Source organism: Bos mutus, chromosome 2 (genome assembly GCF_027580195.1).
Source record: "Bos mutus isolate GX-2022 chromosome 2, NWIPB_WYAK_1.1, whole genome shotgun sequence".
In the NCBI taxonomy this organism is placed as follows: Eukaryota; Metazoa; Chordata; class Mammalia; order Artiodactyla; family Bovidae; genus Bos; species Bos mutus.
The window spans coordinates 25,118,520-25,141,822 of NC_091618.1; the positions used below are offsets into that span (position 1 = coordinate 25,118,520).

The 23,303-nt window shown below is 41.5% G+C and overlaps 1 protein-coding gene across 1 annotated transcript in view; it reads left to right on the forward strand.

The window, feature by feature from the left end:
- FARSB (phenylalanyl-tRNA synthetase subunit beta) overlaps positions 1-23,007 on the forward strand; it is a 73,828-nt gene extending 50,821 nt beyond the window's left edge. The window contains exon 17 of the mRNA XM_070385968.1: positions 22,736-23,007. Within this exon, the coding sequence (XP_070242069.1) occupies positions 22,736-22,887 (152 nt within the window). The 3' untranslated portion in view covers positions 22,888-23,007. The remainder of the gene's footprint in view (positions 1-22,735) is intronic.
- Positions 23,008-23,303: the final 296 nt, after the last annotated feature.

Consider the following 23,303-nt stretch of genomic DNA (forward strand, 5'->3'; position numbering starts at 1 on the left):
GAAGAAGCTTGGGACCACAGTGTCCTGAGTGCTAGGATAAGGAATTTCAGCTAATTAACTGGAAAATATTGAAGCTGCTGCTACTTCCCCTCCCTGCCCTTAAGTGAGTGATATGATTAGATCTGTACTTTGAAAGGATTAATCTGACAGCAATATGTAAGTTGGATGGCATAGAGAGCAGAGGGGAAGAGAATGGTGGAAAGGTGTTATAGTGTGTTTTAAAGCAGTTAAAGTAAGACTTGAATGTTGGCCAAGGGTATACCAAGGAGAAGACTGATTTAAGAAGATGTATGAAGGTAGAAGCTAAAGTTCCATTTTTAATATTCTAAACCTGTGAAATTATAATTTTAATCCTTATATCTTTTAGCATCAAGACAATACTTAATTTTTTTAATATACAGATGTCTGTTTTGGTTTGGAGAGAGTATGTGTGTGTCAGAAGTTGCATTGATAAACTGTAACCACTTATGATGTGGTTGTAGATCTTCATGTTCAGTTTTTTAGCCAAGTTATTATTGCTGTTTGATTTTGTATAAGGACAGAGGCCATATGTGTTTTCTTTTGAATTTACTTTGGCTCTCAGAATATTATAATGTTTTATTACATTTTGATTAATGACAAGCATGACTACCTTTTTTTGTTTTTTTAATCTTTTTTTCTGATTGCCATTTTTTTTTTTAATGGTTAAAGAAACCAACCTAAAGAAATGCCATTGTCAGAGTAAGTCAGCAGTAAAGTTGGTATAAGTTCTTCATCTAAAATTTCATATATATTTATCTCCTGAGTAAATTTCTACACAGGAGTTTGGTTGCTAAGGCATGTTTAGCTATATCGTTTCCTCAGGTTTATTGTTAGTTGCATATAGTTTTTTCTGCTTCAAGAAAAGGTCTTCCGAGTATCAAAATGTCAAGTAGAAACAGATGAAGGGCTACCGTTTCCTGCCATTCTTGATCACTGCGCAGTCTTCTGTTACTCTGGCATATGGTTTACCTTTTAATAATTAAAAGTCCCTGGTGGCCCTGCCATTATAATTGAGCAGAGTCTGGTCACTAGAGAGCCATGCTAATGTCAGTTCATTGGCAGGTGTACCCAGTCTCTCTCTGTCCATTCTAGCAAACACCACTGACTGCCTTTTGTGCCGCTTTGTTTGGTGGCGGGGGGGTGGAACAGACTTGATTCCCCTTTAAGAAACTTGGCCCTGTCCATTGTGAGAGAAATCTGGAGACTCGTTGCATTGATCATCACATTGATCCCAGGGAGTTCCGGTGACATTTGCATGTAACCTTGCTTGATGCAGGCAGCAGACTTCTGCCTCCCCAGAGTCTCTGAGAAGCACTCTTGAGGCCTGTGACTGCAGCCACAGTTAGAAGCCATAGGCGCTTAGTCTCACATAGTTTTTATTTGCTGAGCATCATGGCAATTAAGAACACAAAAGGAACTAGAATGTCAAACTGCCAGTAAAATAAAGGCAACCATTGGGTGGAAAAAAAGAAAGCAAACCTTCAACCTTTTGAGTCTGCCTGCCAATGCAGGAGACGTGGGTTCGATCCCTGGGTCAGGAATATCCCCTGTAGAAGGAAATGGCAACCCACTTCTGTAATCTTGGCTGGAAAAGTCCCATGGACAGGAGTCTGGTGGGCTACAGTCCATTGGGTCACAAAGAGTCAGACACGACTGAGTGACTGAACAATAAAGCATTGTGAGTGCTTCAGACATCTCATAGTGTTTCACTGGCATCAGATCAGGTCATTACAGCATATGTATATGCTTTTTTCTCAGACTTCTTCCCTTCTGTTTTTGTGGTTTGTTGCAAACTAAATTATGTATGTAAAAATGCATTTGTCCTTTTCAAAAACCACTTCTGGTCAAGGAAAATTCCCAGCATTTTTGTGTTTATAACAGTTGTGTGGTTCCTGGGCAAATTATGGTGAAAATCACTTCTTGTAGAAGATGTGGGCTTTGTGTGTGATTGGCTGCATGGACTCGAGTGTGTGTGTGTGTTTTCCCCTTTGTTGCTATTTCAGTTTTGTTTATTCACAAATCTATGGAAAACATCAGTTTAACCTGAGACACGATGGAAAAACAGAAGTTTTAGTACGTTTAGTTTTGACAATTCTAATTTTCATGCTGCTCAGAATCCATTTTGTGAAATGAAAAATAACCTTGCAAGTAATAGGCACATTTAATCCTGCACCATATGTACTTATAGAGGGTATTTAAATACCTTCTGTTAGTGTCACCTAACGATCCATGACCTGTAGGTCATGACCTTTTCCCTCTTTCAGGACACCTGGGAAAGATTGCAGATGCTAAAAAATATGGGTGAAATTGTGACATCTCCCCGGTCTTCACACTGGTTTTTAGTATAACATGAGCTTGGAAATACACGAGAATCATATATATTGAACAGTTTGTTGGAGTAAAAGTGTTCCGTTTATAGTCCCATTTATACAAGACGTCTAGACTGGAAGAAGGAGTGATCTTTATGGCATCTCCAAATTTTTAGTTATTGTCAACAAAGACTGTTAAGGCACCAAGTTTAAAAGAAAAAATGTTTGGAAGTTTGTGTGCTTCTGACCTTGTTACTCTGTGTAAAAAAATGTCCTTCATCCTCTGATTCTCTGCTTTTTTGTATCTTCTGATTCTCTACTTTTTTGGTGTTGGAGGCAGGCTTTCAGATATTGCCGTTTTTGTTATCTTCTTTGTGGGCTTTCTTAAGAGCAGTATTAAATGCATCAGCAGGGATCACCCCACATCCAAGCAGCAGGATGACATGGGGCCAAGGTGCTCATAAAAGCCTCAGCTGTGATCATGGTTCACTTAGTCCTGTGTTTCCTTTGTTTGTTTTTACTTTTTATCTATTTATAGAAAGTGTTCTTTTTGGCTCCGCTGGGTTTTCATTGCTGTGAGAGCTTTTCTCTAGTTGCGGCAAGCAGGAGCTACTCTCTAGTTGCAGTGCATAGGTTTCTCGTTGCAATGGCTTCTCTTATTTTGGTCGGAGGTTCTAGAATGCAGGCTCAGGAGTTGCTGTACTTGGGCTTGGTTGCTCCGAGGCACATGGGATCCTTCTGGACCAGGGATTGAACTGCATGTCCCTTGCACTGGCAGGCAGATTCTTAACCACTGGACCATGAGGAAGGTTGTGTTCTTGTGCTTGTTTGTTTCCTTGCCTCACTCCCTCTTATACTATGAGGCAAAGTTCTCTCCACGTGTGCTCAACACCCCGTGCTGTTGGTGAGCCGTGGAACCCACTTGACAACTCAGTGCTAAGGTGGGTGCTGCACACCATGTCCCACTTGAATGTCTTGGTAGGCTCACTTTCCTACCTGATAGATCTTACTTAAACACAGTGTGTCTCAAGTTCTTTTTATTATCACTGCCTTAAGAAACGTTTTAGACTTTTTTCCTAATTGCCCCTCCATAAAATGTTAATTTATAACAGTTTATACAAGAGTATAACACTAAAAGCTGTGCAGCAGATACAAAGTTAAATGTTTGTAGTTTTTTCATGCAAGCTGCTAGACTTGAAGGATCTCAGTTCCCCAACCAGGGATTGAACCTGGGTTGCAGCAGTGAAAGCCCAGAGTCCTAACTACTAGGTCACCAGAATTTTCTAATTTAACTGTTGACTTAAAAGTACTTACATATTCTTAACCCTGAACTGAATTTTAAAAATAAGGTTTATACTTTTTTATGTATGAAGCCCAGATATGCAGACTGGTGTGCTGCAGTCCATGGGGTCGCAAAGAGTTGGACGTGACTCAGTGACTGAACTGAACTGAAAACGTTAATACTACAGATATACTGCATATTTATTATGTACTCCATGAATATCTGGGCTTCAAACATTAAAAAAGTATAAATCTTATTTTTAAAATTCAGTTCAGTGTTAAGAATAAGTAAGTACTTTTAAGTCAAGAGTTAAATTAGGAAATTCTGGTGACCTAGTAGTTAGGACTCTGGGCTTTCACTGCTGTAACCCAGGTTCAATCCCTGGTTGGGGAACTGAGATCCTTCAAGCCTAGCAGCTTGCATGAAAAAACTACTAACCTTTAACTTTGTATCTGCTGCATAGCCTTTAATGTTATACTCTTGAATAAATTGTAGTGTATCAAATTATACATGCCAGTTGGCAATTGATTTTAATACATAACTGTAATCAAAAGTTTTTAAAAAAGATTCAAAACTCACTTTTCCAGTGAAAGTAAAACATTTGAAAATTTTCTTAAAAAGTATTTTCAGTGAATTTAACTTTTCCTTGATAAGAGAAGATAACTTTTAATTAGCTGGTAGTCAGGTGAAAATGTTAGTTGCTCAGTCATGTTCAACTCTGCGATCCCATGGACTGTAGCCCGCCAGGTTCCTCTGTCCATGGAATTCTCCAGGCCAGAATATTGGAGTGGATAGCCATTCCCTTCTCCACGGGATCTTCCCAACCCAGGGATCAAACCCAGGTCTCCTGCATTGCAGGCAGATTCTTTACCCTCTTAGCCATCAGGGAAGCCCCTGATAGTCAGGTATGTTGATGTTTTTTCAGTCCAGTGGCACCCCACTCCAGTACTCTTGCTTGGAAAATCCCATGGACGGAGGAGCCTGTTAGGCTGCAGTCCATGGGGTCGCTAAGAGTCGGACACGACTGAACAACTTCACTTTCACTTTTCATTTTCATGCATTGGAGAAGGAAATGGCAACCCACTCCAGTGTTCTTGCCTGGAAAATCCCAGGGATGGGGGAGCCTGGTAGGCTGCTGTCTATGGGGTCGCACAGAGTCGGAAACGACTGAAGTGACTTAGCATAGCACTTGATGTACTTAATGATGTGTTGCATAATAACTCTTTAAATTAGAAACATTTTTATTTAATTCTCAAAGCCTAAGCTATGTACAGAAGCTCTCGGGATCATACATAAACAACATCCACAAGGCAGTCTATGGTGGCTCCTGGCACATGCAGGTCCCCTCTTAACATGACCTCGAAGGTGAGCACTTGATACAGTCTTCCAGTCACAGGACCTGAGCCATCTGTCACCGTGGTTATGGAGCACTGGTCTTACACACATTAGCTATGTTTTCCATGGCAGTGCTGCTCCTGTGAAGCCCAAGACAAGCCAGTGAGACGAACTGAATACTAAGGAGAACAGTTTTGTTAAGTAGGGTTCAGATTTGGGGGTCTCTGTACAAAAAAGATCTTCACGACCCAGATAATCACGGTGGTGTGATCACTGACCTAGAGCCAGGCATCCTGGAGTGTGAAGTCAAGTGGGCCTTAGAAAGCATCACTACGAACAAAGCTAGTGGAGGTGATGGAATTCCAGTTGAGCTATTCCAAATCCTGAAAGATGATGCTGTGAAAGTGCTGCACTCAATATGCCAGCAAATTTGGAAAACTCAGCAGTGGCCACAGGACTGGAAAGGGTGAGTTTTCATTCCAATCCCAACGAAAGGCAATGCCAAAGAATGCTCAAACTACCACACAATTGCACTCATCTCACACACTAGTAAAGTAATGCTCAAAATTCTCCAAGCCAGGCTGGGAAACCATTGTAATATATGATTGTTTTCATACCTGCCTCCCCCACCAAGAACCAGTTTTCATCCCCCATTGAAAGTGCATGCTGTGACTTACAGTGTACTTTGGAGTACAGTTCAGTTCAGTTCAGTCGCTCAGTCGTGTCTGACTCTTTTCGACCCCATGAATCACAGCACGCCAGGCCTCCCTGTCCATCACAAACTCTCAGAGTTCACTCAGACTCACGTCTATCGAGTCGGTGATGCCATCCAGCCATCTCATCCTGTCATCCCCTTCTCCTCCTGCCCCCAATCCCTCCCAGCATCAGAGTCTTTTTCCAATGAGTCAGCTCTTCAAAGCAGGTGGCCAAAGTACTGGAGTTTCAGCTTTAGCATCATTCCTTCCAAAGAAATCCCAGGACTGATGTCCTTCAGAATGGACTGGTTGGACCTCCTTGCGGTCCAAGGGACTCTCAAGAGTCTTCTCCAACACCACAGTTCAAAAGCATCAATTCTTCAGTGCTCAGCCTTCTTCACAGTCCAACTCTCACATCCATACGTGACCACAGGAAAAACCAAAGCCTTGACTAGATGGACCTTTGTTGACAAAGTAATGTCTCCGCTTTTGAATATGCTGTCTAGGTTGGTCATAACTTTCCTTCCAAGGAGTAAGCGTCTTTTAATTTCATGGCTGCAGTCACCGTCTGCAGTGATTTTGGAGCCCCCCAAAATAAAGTCTGACACTGTTTCCACTGTTTCCCTATCTGTTTCCCATGAAGTGATAGGACCGGATGCCATGATCTTCGTTTTCTGAATGTTGAGCTTTAAGCCAACTTTTTCACTCTCCACTTTCACTTTCATCAAGAGGCTTTTTAGTTCCTCTTCACTTTCTGCCAGAAGGGTGGTGTCATCTGCATATCTGAGGTTATTGATACTTCTCCCGGCAATCTTGATTCCAGCTTGTGTTTCTTCCAGTCCAGCGTTTCTCATGATGTACTCTGCATATAATTTAAATAAGCAGGGTGACAATATACAATCTTGATGTACTCCTTTTCCTATTTGGAACCAGTCTGTTGTTCCATGTCCAGTTCTAACTGTTGCTTTCTGACCTGCATACAGATTTCTCAAGAGGCAGGTCAGGTGGTCTGGTATTCCCATCTCTTTCAGAATTTTCCACATTTTATTGTGATCCACACAGTCAGAGGCTTTGGCATAGTCAATAAAGCAGAAATAGATGTTTTTCTGGAACTCTCTTGCTTTTTCCATGATCCAGCGGATGTTGGCAATTTGATCTCTGGTTCCTCTGCCTTTTCTAAAACCAGCTTGAACATCTGGAAGTTCACGGTTCACGTACTGTTGAAGCCTGGCTTGGAGAATTTTGAGCATTACTTTACTATCATGTGAGATGAGTGCAATTGTGTGGTAGTTTGAGCATTCTTTGGCATTGCCTTTCGTTGGGATTGGAATGAAAACTCACCCTTTCCAGTCCTGTGGCCACTGCTGAGTTTTCCAAATTTGCTGGCATATTGAGTGCAGCACTTTCACAGCATCATCTTTCAGGATTTGAAAGAGCTCAACTGGAATTCCATCACCTCCACTAGCTTTGTTCGTAGTGATGCTTTCTAAGGCCCACTTGACTTCACATTCCAGGATGTCTGGCTCTAGGTCAGTGGTCATACCATCGTGATTATCTGGGTCGTGAAGATCTTTTTTGTACAGTTCTGTGTATTCTTGCCACCTCTTCTTAATATCTTCTGCTTCTGTTAGGTCCATACCATTTCTGTCCTTTATTGAGCCCATCTTTGCATGAAATGTTCCCTTGGTATCTCTAATTTTCTTGAAGAGATCTCTAGTCTTTCCCATTTTGTTGTTTTCCTCTATTTCTTTGCATTGATCGCTGAGGAAGGTTTTCTTATCTCTTCTTGCTGGTCTTTGGATCTCTGCATTCAGATGCTTATATCTTTCCTTTTCTCCTTTGCTTTTCTCTTCTCTTCTTTTCACAGCTATTTGTAAGGCCTTCAGTTTAACTGTATGTGCTGGGCAAAAAAGAGAGAGAAAGGTATTTTTGTTTAACACCGTGTACTCCTTTTTTCCTGCTTCTTAGACCTTGGCTTCCACTGTTCTGTAGAAAAGACTGTGGCCCAAATACAAAGAGATGCAAAAGAAATTCATTTTGCAGTTTCAGGGACCCAAATCCTGAAAGTTGAGATGGTTTTTAGGGTGATTTGTACTACTCAGGTTTTTTGGGGTTTTTTTGTCTTTTTCTGATTCTTTTCCATTATAGCTTTTACAAGATACTGAATATAGTTCTTGGTGCTGTATAGTAAATGCTTGTTGTTTATTTTATATATGGTAGTATGCATCTGTTAATCCCATACTCCCAATTTATCCCACCGCCTTCCCCTTTGGTAGCCATAAAATTGTTTTCTTTCTCTCTGAGGTGGTTTTGTAAATCAGTTCATTTGCACTGTTTTTTAGATTACACATGTGATAGAATATTTGTCTTTCTCTGTCTTCTCTTAATATGATATTCTCTAGGTCCTTCCATGTTGCTGTAAATGGCATTATTTCATTCTTTTATGGCTGAGTCGTATTCCATTGACTTTATATACCACATATTATTTGTCCATTTACCTGTTGATGGACAAGTAGGTTGATTCCATGTCTTGGCTATTGTAAATAGTGCTCTTATGAACATTGGGGTGCATGTATCTATTTTAATTATAGTTTTGTTCAGATATATGCCTAGGAGTGGGATTGCTGGATTCTATAGTAATTCTACTTTTAGTTTTCTAAGGAACTTCCATACTGTTCTCCATAGTGATGTACCTGTTCGTTTTTCTCCACACCTTCTCCAACATTTATTATTCAGAGACTTTTTGATGGCCCTTCTGACCAGTGTGATGTGATACCTCATTGTAGTTTTGATTTGCATTTCTCTGCTAATTAGCAGTGTTTAGCATATTTTCATGTGCCTGTTGGCTATCTGTATGTTTTTGGAAACATGTCTGTTTAGGTCTTCTGCCCAGTTTTATTGGGTTATTCATTTTTGTTGTTGTTACTGAGTTGCATGATCATTTTGTATATATTGGACATTAATCCCTTGTCAGTCACATTGTTTGCAAATATTTTCTCTCAGTCAGTAGGTTGTCTTTTCATTTTGTTTGTGGTTTCCTTTGCTGTGCAAAAGCTTCCATAAAAGTTTTGAAACAGTTACAAGCTTATTAAAAAAAAAAAGCAGACGCAAGACAAAATACTTTTTTCTGAACTGTTTGAGAGTAAATTGCCAACCTATACCCCTTAATTCATTAGTGTATATTTTTTACAAAGGACATTGTGTCCTCCATAACCAAAATGTAATCATCAAAACCAGAAAAATATCTTTCATGTTCATGTTAACCCCATCTAATCCTTACACCGTGTGCAAGTTTTATCAGTTATCCTTTATATCAAAGAATCACTTGTTGCCTTTAGCTGTCATGTCATGTCATTAGCCTCCTTCTGGAGAGTTCTAGAATAGTCTCACCTTGACTTTCATGACCCTGACACTTTTATTTCATAGTGTGTCCCTCAGGTTGGGGTTGTCAGATGTTTTCTTCCCAGTAGATTCAAGTTCGGCATCTTTGAAAGGATGTTGCAGAAGTAATGCTGTCTTCTCGGTGCATCCTGCCAGTGGCACCCAGTTTCTATTTATCTCACAGCTGAGGCAGTTAACTTTAATCCCTTGATCAAGCTTGTGTCTACTGGATTTCTTTGCTGTCAACTTATTCCTCTCTCCCTTATAATTAATAAGCATTTTGAGGGGAAGAGCATTGAAATTATGTAAATGTTCTGTTCCTAATCAGTGTTCCTGTATGTTTATCTATTCAGTACAGATTAATTATTTCCTATTTTATCCAATGTATTTTGTTGTTGTTCAGTCACTTCTTTGTGACCCCATGGACTGCAACACGCCAGGCTTTCCTGTCCTCCAGTATCTCCTGGAGTTTGCTCAAACTCATTTCCGTTGAGTTGCATCCAACCATCTCATCCTCTGTCACCCCCTCAGGGTCTTTTCCAGTGAGTCAGCTCTTTGCATCAGGTGGCCAAAGTATTGGAGCTTCAGCTTCAGCAGCAGTCCTTCTAATGAATATTCAGTGTTGATTTCCTTTAGGATTGACTGGTTTGATCTCCTTGCAGTCCAAGGGACTCTCAAGAGTCTTCCCCAGCACCATAGTTCAAAAGCATCAGTTAATCCAGCAGTCAGCCTTCTTTATGGTCCAGCTCTCACATCCGTACATGACTACTGGAAAAACCATAGCTTTGACTAGATGGACGTTTGTCAGCCAAGTGATGTCTCTGCTTTTTAATATACTGTCTGGGTTTGTCATAGCTTTTCTTCCAAGGAGCAGTGTCTTTTAATCCGTTACTTATTCTGATGCTCATGTTGTCCTCACTTTGGCCAGTGGGAATCCCTTCAAGCTGGCTTCTGTGTCCTTTTAACATGTTCCTATTATTCTTTATTATTATTAGGACTCTCTTGCTTTGGGCATAAGAAGATATTCCAGGCTTATCTTGAACTTTCCATTGTCCCATTTTTCCATCCTGGTTCCTTTTAGTGGGAAGCGGTGTCTGAAAGCCAAGATTTAGGCTTCTAGGTGCACACAGACATACCTGTATCTACTAATTTACTCCTATATCTATGTGTTTTGAAAACCATAAGCCCATATTAATATCTCCATCCCTTCAACACCTTAGGGTTCATTACAGTTTTCTCCCTTTAGGTATTTGTACCTCACTTCTCCGATAGTGAAAAACCCGGTTCCCATGATTCATAATTTATTCACTTACTTGCTCATTGCCCCTGTTTGTAACTGAACCCTCTCTCATACCCTGAGTGTCTGCCCGGCTCATCACTCACTCTCAGACTCTGGGGACCTCTTGCCTGCCCACTTGGGGCTGCCCCCTCTCATCTGTGGGTACCCTCCCTGCCCCCTGTAGTTCTGACACCCAGTGCCCACCCCGAGTGTGGGGATCTCTGCTTTCCTTGGCCCCTTTAGGACTAGATTATTCTGGAAGAGGGGAGAAGACTTTGTAAGTCTTGAGAAACTTTTCTTGGCAGGGAGGCTCTTACTAAAGTGAAAGGGAGAAAGTAGTTATATATGGTGTTGCTTTTTTGGAAGTAGATTATAATATAGGAGATATATTTCTGGGTTCATCTTATATAGTTTCTGCCTCAAACCTGGAGTCAGCTATATCGCCAAGTGGCCCTGGTTTCCTTTAGTGGGAAATCAAATCTAGATCACAATCTAGGTGCTAAGGTTGCTCATTGCTACTGAGTGAGTCTTTGTTTCTAGGACTTTTTAAAATGCAGAGCTGAGGAAAACCTTTTTGTAAAAAAAAGTTCTGTTTTTTAAAGAAAAGCATTGATTTCATGTGGACAGTTCCAATTTATATTTAGGATTAGAGGATTTTTACTTAATATGTTGGGCTTTATAAGGGCTTTTTTTTTTACGTTGAAAATCTTGGTTCCTGATGAATTTATATTATTACTCTGTCCATCTTTATTCAGAATAATATCAGTTATTATTACTAATAATTGTTAGAAACAGTTTAAAGCTTTATCTTCAGTTCTTTTTGTACTTAGAACATAGCCTACAATAAAGTACCTTTTGACCATTATTTTCCCAGTATTTTTAACAGGCAAGACTGTAGAATGCCTTAAACAATGCTTGCACTGGTATTTTGTAAATCTCATATTAATTCAGAGTCTGCTTTGTTAAAAAATGAGAAATGCATATTTTACTGTGGACTTTGGGGCAGTATGGAAGCAGAACCTTAATCAGATATCTATTAATATCTGTCTTCTCTGAGTTTCTTTCATCTGTCAGCACATTTCTTCTGTCCCCTGGTTAGGCTGTCTTAGAGAGATAGCCTTCTATATATTACATCAATGCAGGAATCCCACAGATTGACATTCATTTAAAGCATTCCTGATAATTTTCTATAAATGACAGGCAGACAATCTAACTTCATTCAGGCAGGTCCCTGTTGTGGTTTTGATCCTGGTGTTCATTAGCTGTGGTCTAGTCTCCCCCTCTTGAGAAATAAAGTGTAATAGTCACTTGGGTGACTTGGACAACCTGTCCCCCTCCTAGAAACATCTCCAAGCACCCACCAGCCCGGGTTGGTCGTGGGTCAGGGTCAGGAGTGTCATCGTCCTGCTGGGAGCTCTTTGAGGCCAAATAGGCCGCGTGTAAGGTGGGCAGTTTGTCTTCAGACCCCAGCCCTCCAGCACTTACAGCCTGGGTGGCCCTTCCTACGTCTTAGTTTTTCCTTCTTCCATTCCTTCCTACCCCTCCAGGACTCTCATTGTAAACACTCTGCCTTTTTTTAAAAAAAGAAAATTTCATTTCAAGAAAGGATCTGACTTGAGGTTCAGTTGATACATACCAGTGTGAACTTGCTTTAATTTTTAGCCCTTTCGCATTGTGAAAGGAGAAAATTTGGTCCCTTTATGGAAATGTTAGGTTATTAGCTTTAAAAAGGGTGGGGCAAATTTAGTGGAATAGAAAAACTTTCTCCACCTTCTGAAACTACACCTGTTTGACAGCCGCGCACACACTTCCTTATGTTTAGGAACAGGGGAAAGGAGAAACGTGGGAAACAGCAACACAGCCCATTATATTAGCAAATGTTGTTGTTGTTTAGTTGCTAAGTCATATCTGACTTTCTGCAACCCATGGACTGTAGCCCGTCAGGCTTCTCTGTCCATGGGATTTTCCAGGCAAGAATAGTGGAGTGGGTTGCCATTTCCTTCTCCAGGGGATCTTCCCGACCCAGGGATCAAACCCAGGTTTCTTGCATTGCAGCCAGACGCTTTACCATCTGAGCCACTAGGGAAGCATCAGCAAATAGATAGACGTTAATTAATTATTTGCCTTTCTTTAAACAGTAAACTGTGGGGAGAATCCCAGGAACGGGGGAGCCTGGTGGGCTGCCGTCTTTGGGGTCGCACAGAGTCAGATAGGACTGAAGCGACTTAGCAGCAGCAGTGACTAGTTACAGTATTTTTATTTTGAGCGATGTTGAAGCTGGCCATAAGGAGTAAACAGTTGAGCAAAATTAACAGATAAAGTGCCTCGCTCTGAATGTCTCTAGAACTTCCTGTTTCCTGTTTTGATTTGCCCAGTATTCATCAGTAGCTGTTAAATGTTTTATCAGTGTTGTTATGGCAGCCACTGCTGCTGCTGCTGCTGTCACTTCATTTGTGTCCGACTCTGTGTGACCCCATAGACGGCAGCCCACTAGGCTCCTCTGTCGCTGGGATTCTCCAGGCAAGAACACTGGAGTGGGTTGCCATTTCCTTCTCCAGTGCATGAAAGTGAAAAGTGAAAGTGAAGTCGCTCAGTCGTGCCTGACTCTTAGTGACCCCATGGACTGCAGCCTACCAGGCTCCTCTGTCCATGGGATTTTCCAAGCAAGAGTACTGGAGTGGGTTGCCATTGCCTTCTCTGATCGCAGCCACTAACTATGCCTTGGTATTCTTCCAGAAGATAAGGGTTTCTGCCCATTCTTTTAATTCCCAAAGGCTCCTAGCTTGTTTATGAATTGTATTCTCTGAACAAAGGTTTTCTCTTGGAATTATCTTCCTGGACTTCTTTGATGGCTTTTTTTTTTTGGTTCCACCCGTGGAACTGAAAAAAGGAAGTAGTTGGTATTATATAAGGGACTTTTTTTTAAATCAGTGTTGTACAGAACAAGGTCAGTTCAGTTCAGTAGCTCAGTTGTATCCGACTCTTTGTGACTGCATGGACTGCAGCACATCAGGCTTTCCTGTCCATCACCAACTCCTGGAGCTTACTCAAACTCATGTCCATTGAGTCAGTGATGCCATCCAACCATTAGTGTGATCTTATATTTAGTTTGTGGTTTGTTGGTCCTACTATTGCTAAAAGTCCATTGTTTTAACATTTTGATATGTTATGAACTATACAGTAATTAGCATTGTTTTACTTGTGTGGTACTACCTTTGGCAAAGGAAAGAAGCAAAGAAAGAGCAAAAGGTATTAATAACATATATGTTACAGGACCCTACTTGTAATAGTGAATAACTGGAAACACCGCCAAGATTAAATACTTGAAAAACAATTTGGCAAATGACATATAAATCTAATGGAATGTGATAAACATGTAAATATAAACTAAGCTGAAAAAGCAGATGTTAAGATGATACAGACTCTTACTAAAATGCAAGGGAAGAATACACTTTATTGGGCACTGGGGGGTATGATCGCCAGTGAGGTATCAACCATGATGAGTTATAGTAACAGTAAGTCCTGTGTGTTGGGTCAGGTTCTTCTGTAGTGTTAGCCCAGGTGATTTAGGACTTAATTCCTTTGTGCCAGTTTCTTCATCTGTAAAATGGGAATGATAATATCTGTCCTGTCTGTACTGGGCAGACTAAGAATTTGGGAAAACATTTTAGAATGGCTGATCACTCCCCAGATTTCCCTCAGGGTAGATGTTAGATCTGCCCTTCAGAAAGTCATCTTTGGCTAAAAGTCACAGACTCAAGAAGGAACTGGGTTCTCAGCTTGACTGTTACCTGGTTGGCTGGTTTTCTTAACCTCTTTGGTATCCATTTTCTTATATCTGAGATAAAGCATGGACAGAATCACCACCAGGGTCATTTCCAGTTTTAAGATCCTACAGGAGTTTAAATGTGTCAGAAGTAGCTCCGCCATAGGGTCTAACGTAACAGTGCGCTTTCTTCCCCTTTTTAGATGGTGTTACTGTGGTGCTTCTTTATCCACTCAGATTATTCCAGCCTTGTTTCAGGAATCTGAAACTTATTCTTTAAGGAAGCCTGTCTTAGATGGGATTTTTTTCTAACGTAGTGCCGTTTTCCTTGGAAAAGCTCTAGGTATCTAGCTCCGTATTATATTATGTTAATAATATTGCAGAGCATGTTGTTATGTCCTAAGGCTAGCGGTTGTCGGTCTTTTATTTAAGTGTTGTTTTTTTATTTAATTTTAAACCAGAAGTTTGCACACATGAAATGGACAGCTTGACCAAAAGTTTGAAAACACTATTCATAGGCCTTCTGTGCCTCAGGCCACACACAGAGGTGCTCACTCTTGGGCCTATACTATTGCCTGCCTCGGGCAGGTCCACTAATCTTCTTGGGCTTTGCTTTTTCCATCTGTAACTTGCTTGTCCTTGGGGGCTTGGCCAGGGCTGCACTGGGACCAAGTCACTCCCTTTACTGGGGATGGAAGATGAGTCGAAAGTAGGGTACTTTGTTTTCACAATCTCATTATTCTCTTCTTTCTCTTCTAACATGCCCTACTTGTCAGCTGAAATTTAATTCTGAAACTACAGCACATCTCTCCTAATGGCATGCTTGAAGTTATGTTTATTCCATGTTGGCCAAAAGTCTCAATTGAAAAGTTAACTAATTGTGAAGTTATAGATACAGTCTCAAATACACAACATTTCCAGTCTTTCTTTAATTATCATAGAATAGTCTCTTTATTGTTGTTTTTATTCTTTCACTATAACTGTGGAGAAAGTAATAAATTCTGCATATTTTGCTGTCCTTTAAAGGTTTTCATAAGATGAAAGAGTCGGAAAGACCCATTTTATTGACCCTGGAAAGCAGGATGATCTATACCTTTTATTTTTGAAGTTGTGATTCTGTATCTGTCCTATGAACATTTAAGAAATGTGAAAATTTGGGGGAAATGATTTAAGTGCAAGACAGATACAGGATGAGGGCGTTATTTTAGAATTGTTGTTCAGTCGCTCAGATCATAAGTAAAAGACATGCGGGATTTGCTGCCAAGGATTCAGGAGCAGTTCGGGCACCCAGGCCAGGCAAACCTTCACAAAGACTGGGACGAGGTGCCAGCATGGAGCTGTCTCTCCAGGTCAGCTGCCTGCATTACCTGGCTTCTCTGTGCTCTGCTTTCCTCCTCCCTTATGAGCCTCAGCAGTAAGCCTGTAACAGGGAAAAGAGTGAAACCTGACTCCATGTTGGATCTGTTTCTTTGACTTTGTTGTTGTTGTTCAGTCGCTCAGTCGTGTCTGACTCTGCGACCCTGTGGACTGCAGTGCGCCAGGCTTCCCTGTCCATCACAGTCTGCTGGAGTTTGCTCAAACTCATGTCCATTGAGTGGGTGATGCCATCCAACCATCTCATCCTCTGTCACCCCCTTCTCCTCCAGCCCCCAGTCTTTCCTTGGTGAGGATGAGAGAAACATAGCTAAGATTAGACTTTAAAATTCTAAGAGTGGTGATCACTTTGTGATGTATAGAAATACTGAGTCACCATTCTGTGCACCCAGAACTAACACGGTGTTGTAGGTCAGTTACACCGTAATAAAAAAAGTAAATAAAACGACAGATATCAAAAGGCGATAGCCATGGAAATAAATTATAAATTTCCTTATACTAAGTAAAACTGGAAAATTTTGCAGTCATGATTCTAAATGTTTAGTCATAAAGTGATTGTGGTGATCTATTAAAAAAAGTGGTTCCTTGTTGAAGACATTTCTCCATTAGTTAGAAGCTAGGTAGTCTGGACTTTGCTGATTTCCTTTTTAAGCACAAAGCCTGACAGAACCCAGTCCTTATTAGCAGGGCAGATTTTGCCCTGTCCTGTTGATAGAATTACACTCATCTCACACATTAGCAAAGTAATGCTCAAAATTCTCCCAAGCCAGGCTTCAGCAATACGTGAACCGTGAACTTCCAGATGTTCAAGCTGGTTTTAGAAAAGGCAGAGGACCCAGAGATCAAATTGCCAACATCCGTTGGATCACCAAAAAAGCAAGAGTTCCAGAAAAACATCTACTTCTGTTTTATTGGCTACGCCAAAGCCTTTGACTGTGTCAAGGCTGTATATTGTCACCCTGCTTACTTAACTTATATACAGAATACATCATGTGAAATGCCGGGCTGGATGAAGCAAAAGCTGGAATCAAGATTGTTGATTCTGGGAATCTACAATTCTGGGAATCAACAATCTTGGGAATCAACTGGGAAAAACATCAATCAACTGGGAAAAACATAAATAACCTCAGATATGCAGACTACACCACCCTTATGGCAGAAAGTGAAGAAGAACTAAAAAGCCTCTTGATGAAAGCAAAAGAAGAGAGTGAAAAATTTGGCTTAAAACTCAACATTCAGAAAACTAAGATCATGGCATCCAGTCCCTTCACTTCATGGTAAATAGATGGGGCAACAATGGAAACAGTGACAGACTTTATTTTTAAAAAACACTTGCTCCTTAGAAGAAAAGCTATGACCAACCTAGACAGCATATTAAAAAGCAGACACATTACTTTGCCAACAAAGGTCCATCTAGTCAAAGCTATGGTTTTTCCAGTGGTCGTGTATGGATGTGAGAGTTGGACTATGAAGAAAGCTAAGCGCTGAAGAATTGATGCTTTTGAACTGTAGTGTTGGAGAAGACTCTTGAGAGTCCCTTGGACTGCAAGGAGACCCAACCAGTCAATCCTAAGGGAAAATCAGTCTTGAATATTCATTGGAAGGACTGATGCTGAAACTCCAATACTTTGGCCACTTGATGCTAAGAACTGACTAATTGGAAAAGACCCTGATGCTAGGAAAGATTGAAGGTGGGAGGAGAAAGGGACGACAGAGGATGAGATGGTTGGATGGCATCACCAACTCAATGGACATGAGTTTGAGTAAGCTCCGGGAGTTGGTGATGGACAGGGAAGCGTGGCGTGCTGCAGTCCTTTGGGTTGCAAAGAGTCAGACTCGACTGATGACTGAACTGAACTGATTGATAGAATGTCACTGTGAGCACAGGCTCCCTCTCTGAGCCCGTGCGGTGGGGGTAAGTGGGCCGGCTCCCTCTCTGAGCCCGTGCGGTGGGGGTAAGTGGGCCTGGCACTGCTCTCCTGTCCAGTTGCCTCTGACTTAAGGGTTAATGATGTCTGCAGGTGTGTTGGGATTAGCACTGTAAAGTTGTGTACGGGGCTTTTCTTTCTTTTGATCTTCAGAAAGGGATGAAAGATAGCCATTACACTCAAGGGATTAGGCCCCCTCTCTTTAAAGACTTTAGGTGCCATAAATATTTCACATCAGATGTAAGGTGAAGACTTCTGTGTGTCTGGGGAAAATGGGTGTTTTATATTACCAGTTGGAAATTATTTAGTCTCCACTTACAAATTAAATGGTCTTTGCAGAGAACTTTTCTTCCAATCTGGAGTATACTAAGATCTGAAAAAAACGTGTGTGTTTATATCATGGTAGTTACAGCAGTTTTTCCTCCTGATGTTCCTAAACCTTTTCTTTTTATGAGTTAATGTCTTACCTATATTGTGCCTTTCCCCCTTGGGTGCTCCCTCATTGCATTGAGGCACTCCAGAAAACAATAAAAAAAAAACTACTGCTTCTAAAACTTTGAGAACCACAACCCTTAAGAATGATACCTTGCTCACATAAGTGTGTGGTCAGTTTTCTTAAGCCCTATATTTTGTCTTCTTTTTTCCTTTAAATTATTTAGAAAAGGAAGGTGAGGTTGATGTGATGGCAACATAGTAAGGCGTAGTAACTACCTTATCAAAAAGTGGGGGGAAACCAGGAAAAAGTCCTTTGTGGGAAATTATGATCAGAGCCCCATTCTGCTCTTGGCCCGTCACCGCGTCTGTCAGTTTCCCTCCAGAAATGGAACACTGGGTTTTCTTTTTTTTTTCCTTTCGTGTGATTTCCTAGGCCGGGTTATTGGACCTCGGACTGGATAATTTTATATATATCTAGTTGTAGATTTAGGGACTTGGTAGATGGAAAGGATTTGGTTTGGGTGGGTGCTGGCCCGAGAGTCAGCCTGTTAGGTGATTTTTCCTTTCTCCTTCCTCCCACCCCATATTATTTACATAGTCAGATTTAAAACACTTTAGAACAGATTTAAAACACTTTCTCTTGGCTCAGTAGCTTACTCTATCTACATAACTTTGTATTTTGTGTTTGGGGCTTACAGATGGTTATTTTTATTAAAGCTCATGATAATAGCTTCTGTTACTTGCTGTGATGTGTATGATATACCAACATTCCTTCTCCGGTGTTCTTCACCCTCCTTTTAATTTTGTTCTTTTTGTTATGGAAAATTTGAATGATAAAGTACCAGATTGCTGGCAGTTACAATATGTGGGTGTGAACCTCAAAGCATATACTAGTAATGTGAAGAAAGGGAAAAGTAAAACTGTACAAGTAGGTGATTTTTAGAGATGGATTAAATAAAGTACCAAATGAATTAGTTGAAAACAATCGATGGCGGGCAGGGGGGTGGTGGGTGGGCAGTGGACGGGGGTGTTAAAGATTAAGGAAGTAAGAGCTTCATGCTTGATAACACCAAGGAGCTTTCAGATTAGGGATCTGCTCAGTTACCGCCTTAAGCTTCTGCTTCCGATGCTTCACACAATTACAGGAATAAACTCTATGCGTCAAGCTTATCCAAACTTCGGGCCTATAATATTACTCCAAAAGAAAGACGAGGGCAAAAAGAAACTGTGAAAGGTGTTTGGCAACGAGTAAGAGAGGGAGCTCACAAACTCTTTGAAGGTCAATTAGCCAGAAAATGTGCTAAAGACTGGGTGCTGTGCCGGATTACTGGCCCAAGAATTCCCCCAAGGTCCTCACAGTGGTCCTGCCGTTTCAGCACAGGGAGACAATTACAGACCTGGAGGAGATGCTACAAAAGCTTTAATTAAGGGACTTACTTACACCCCACTAAGTTCTGGAAATTAAATTCTTGTTTGTGCTTAACTGACGTTTCTTTTGTCTGGGCTTCCACATGTATTTCAACAGAGAACACTTATTTTCCCCAAATCTGTTTTTCCATTGGAAGCCATTTTGCTGTGATGGATACCATCAAAGCTGAGGGTTTAATCAGTATAAAGAACTGGGTAGAAAACTGGGCTGAGAGGCTTTTTGGCTGGAGAGGTTTTGGGCACAGGTTGAAAATTGTAGTATTTATGTACCTTGGTACAACAGTAAACCAGGAACTCTGGGCTTAAATGAATGATTAAAAGAAGGCAGTTTGTAGAATTCACGTTTCAGAATTCCCATTCACAAGGCAGCATGGTTTCCCTTGAATTTAACAACTTTATGATTCTAGACACAGTAGGCTTCTCTTTCTCCAGAAATAATTTTGTTTGCCGGTGAGATTAAAGGGGCCTCCGGCTATCATCCAGGTCTGATTTTTCATAAGCTTAGACCCATATTTAGGTTCCACTCAGATGTGATTTCTTTTACTTCTGGAAAGACCGATTCAGGTTGCCTGGGTTCTGGCTGGAGCGCACTGATGTGCTGAGCGCCCCTCCTGCTGATGAAGGGGGCGCGGGCATCTTTGAACTCGGCCCTAATTGCCTTAGCGGGGGCGTGTTCACTTTTTGTTGTTGTTAGTGAAGCACTTCTCTCTCTCATCCGGCCTTCTTTGAAGCCATTCAGTTCTGCCTGCAAAGTTTGGTTTGAACCATAAAGACTTTTTAAAAGCACTAAGAAATGCTTATGTTGTAGTAACTTGAAATTTTCTTTCAGTATGTCTGGTTCACATATAGCATCAGTCAGGTGGCACAGTGTCTCTCTGTACCCCTTACAAACTTGAAGGCACTTTTGTGTGCCTCTCAACTTATGTCTGGAGAAGAGAGACCTTCAGCCTTCCGCTAACTTAACAGAGGCATCAATCAAAACATGTTAAGACTTTGTTAAACATGAAAAAGGGCAAGAAAAGTGAAAATTGTCATCACGCTTTAAAACGGTTTTCGGCACAGTGAAGTTATACAGAAACCCCACCATTGGGTTTAGTTTTTATGTGTGGATGGGCAGGGGAGGATCGGCATTGGATGAGAGGGTGGAGGATCCCCTTGGGAGCCCCTGCGCTGGGCAGCGGCTCCTCTGCAGGGAGGCCCCCTGACCCCAGGCAGTTGTGGAGGCTGAGACTTTTGACATTGGTGTCATTGACAATGTTCCCACACTTGGATATATTTGAAATAATGCATGATATGATTTTCCGTTCTTTTTGCCTTTCTTTGGAAAGGAGGAACATTCTCTTTGGTGATATGAATGTTTTTGTTTGATCAAGTTTTTAACCAGTTAGTGAGCTCCAGTAGAGTTCGGTGCCAACTTCTAGAGAGAGGGCCAGCTGGCGATGTCATGCTTGCTGGCTAAAGAAGAACGTCACTGAATTTTGCTTAAAAAAGTGCTGATTTGAAAAGTTGTTTTATGAACTAAAAATTCAAAGTTCTTATCTCTCTGGCTTTATTTTGCTAACATTGTAGAACCAGCACATCTGGCTTAGATTCTAAAATAGTTTGGTTTTATGCTTCAGTTAAAATGAATCCAATCAAATTGGAATTGGAAGACAGATAAAAAGGAAGGATTTTGGTACAGTGAGGATTCCTAAACATAACAAGGTTATCAGGAAAGTTCTTCAAAACTTCCTCTCTGAATGGCCTTTAAAAATAGGCTTTTTTAGATACTGTAGTTTATTCAGATAGAATTCTATGTAAGGGTTGTAACTCTACAATTCTTGATTATACTGCTCACCACCAACACTTTTAAATACTTGTCATTTGAAGATGTATTTGGTGTGAGAGAGGGTGGTCTTGTCTTTTTTTTTTTGTTTGGTTGCATTGTATGGCATGTGGAATCTTAGTTTCCCAACCAGGAACTGAACCCATATCCCCTCTATTGGGAGCACTGATTCTTAACCACTGGACTGCCAGCAAAGTCAAACTTAAGTTTGTTTGGCCTGGTTTTGTCTTTTAAGTTAGGTTTTTATTTTGACAGAATTAAAACATGCGATCTTTGTCAGATTTAACAGTGTTTGTATGTCACTAATACCATACACTATCAATGAGTATGCTTTCTGTATTATTTCGTGTGACCCCTCTCTCCAAGTGTGGATTAATGCACACAGCCAAACCATTATGAACTTCAAATGCAGTTCATTGAAATTCTTGCTTTTAATAGTAAAGCAAAATTACTTAGTTTGGGGAGATATGAGAAGCAGACCACCTTATATTTCAGCTGGGTTGCTTTGGGGTTCTTTAAGAATGATAGTTAAAAATGTTTTTCAGGAATGGAAACAAACATCCTTCCTTCCTAAGTCTCTAGCAGACTCTGACTTGATGGTAACTCCCCCCCACATACACGCCAATTCTGTGTTTCTTCATCGTCCTGACCTAGGAGCCATTAGCAGAGACTCTGTTTCTACTCTTTCATAAATAATGCACTTGCTCAGAAACGGCAGGCTGGAGGCTTGTGGCTCGGGGTTTTTATAGTTCATACGAGTAGACGTTTTGGTTGAGTCAGTGGGGAGCTGCGGACCTGATCCGTTTTCAAGCTGGTGGTGAGAGAAACGAGTCAGCCTTCGCTTTCCCTCAGCAGAGCGTGGAGCGTTGCTGCATGACTGTGCGGGGGCCTGGGTGTCTGTCTGCTCGTCTTTTGGCTGTTTAAACCTTAAGAACTGTTTCTGGGTTAGTCAGCCATATCCATGTCATTGGCACCCGAATGAAGAGGGAACTTTCTACCTGTCTTGAGTAAATCAGGGGTCAGGCTAGCCCTGTGTTGGGGCTGGCCTTTGCCACGGTTTACAGTAGATGTGCCAGAACTGCTCAGAAGGTTCTCTTGCCCACAGGAATGCGGGTCACATTCTGGTCCAAGGCCCGCGCCTGCCAAAGACAGCCAGCTTGTGTTTCTCTGTGGAATGAGGTAGAAAAGAGTGCTGTTCCGAACAGGACGTGAATTCAGTGTAGACTCTGCATCCAGAAAGTGTTACTATGAAGAACCTGTTTCAGAACAGGTTCTTTGCAGGCACAGTGGGGGTTGGTCTTACATTTCATTTTCCCTTTGTCCTCTTTCAGAGCAGTTCCACGTCTGCACACATCCCCCTCCCCATGTCTCCTCCCAGCTCCGCTCCTTCAGTCTCCTCCTCTTCATCCTGTCTGGACCACTGAAATAAAAACACAGGGTCCCCATTTTCATGTTTGCCCCTAAACTTTTCCTTATAAGGGTGTCTTGAAGAAAATGCTTCTTTTTAAGAAGTACATTTTAAGAAGAAACCAGAAAGCGCAAGGGAGCACTCTGGTTTCATGGCCAGGAGTTTAAAGAACAGTTATTTTTTAAAGGCGACTAGCGAGCTTTCAGTGTTAAATGTCTATTGACATTTTTGCCTGGAGAAGCACTGATTCTCCTCTTCCTGTCTTGCAGGCCCTGTGTTCTTCCCTGGGCGATGTGCAGAGATCTTTGCCCGGGGCCAGAGCATCGGGAAGCTGGGGGTCCTTCATCCCGACGTTATCACCAAGTTCGAGCTGACTATGCCCTGCTCCTGTGTGGAAATCAACATTGAGCCGTTTTTGTGAAGATGAGTCTCTGCTGTGGGGTTGTCTCCCCGAGGGTCTTTCTCTTCTCCTGGATGCCCTTTAGTCGTCCGCACAGGAAGTCCACTTGTGCATTGATGTTGAATAAAGTAGAAAGCAGTGTCTGGTTCCATGGGTGATATTACCATTCCCACATCCAGCCAGCTTGTACCACACACATGGGGTGTCTGTGTGAAGCTGCCTTGTCCCTGAAGGCCAGCGGGAGAGCCAGTCCAGAGAATCAAAATGCTCCTCACATGTCAGAGCTTTCGCCATCGCCATCACTTCTGCAATCCAGGATCCTGCTGTTTGCCCTGAGGAAACGAGAGAGCTGATTAGAGCACACGTTTGAGGTTAACTCAGGATTTTTATTTTTTGACATTTGATGGGTGTTCATCATTGGGAAACAATAATATAAC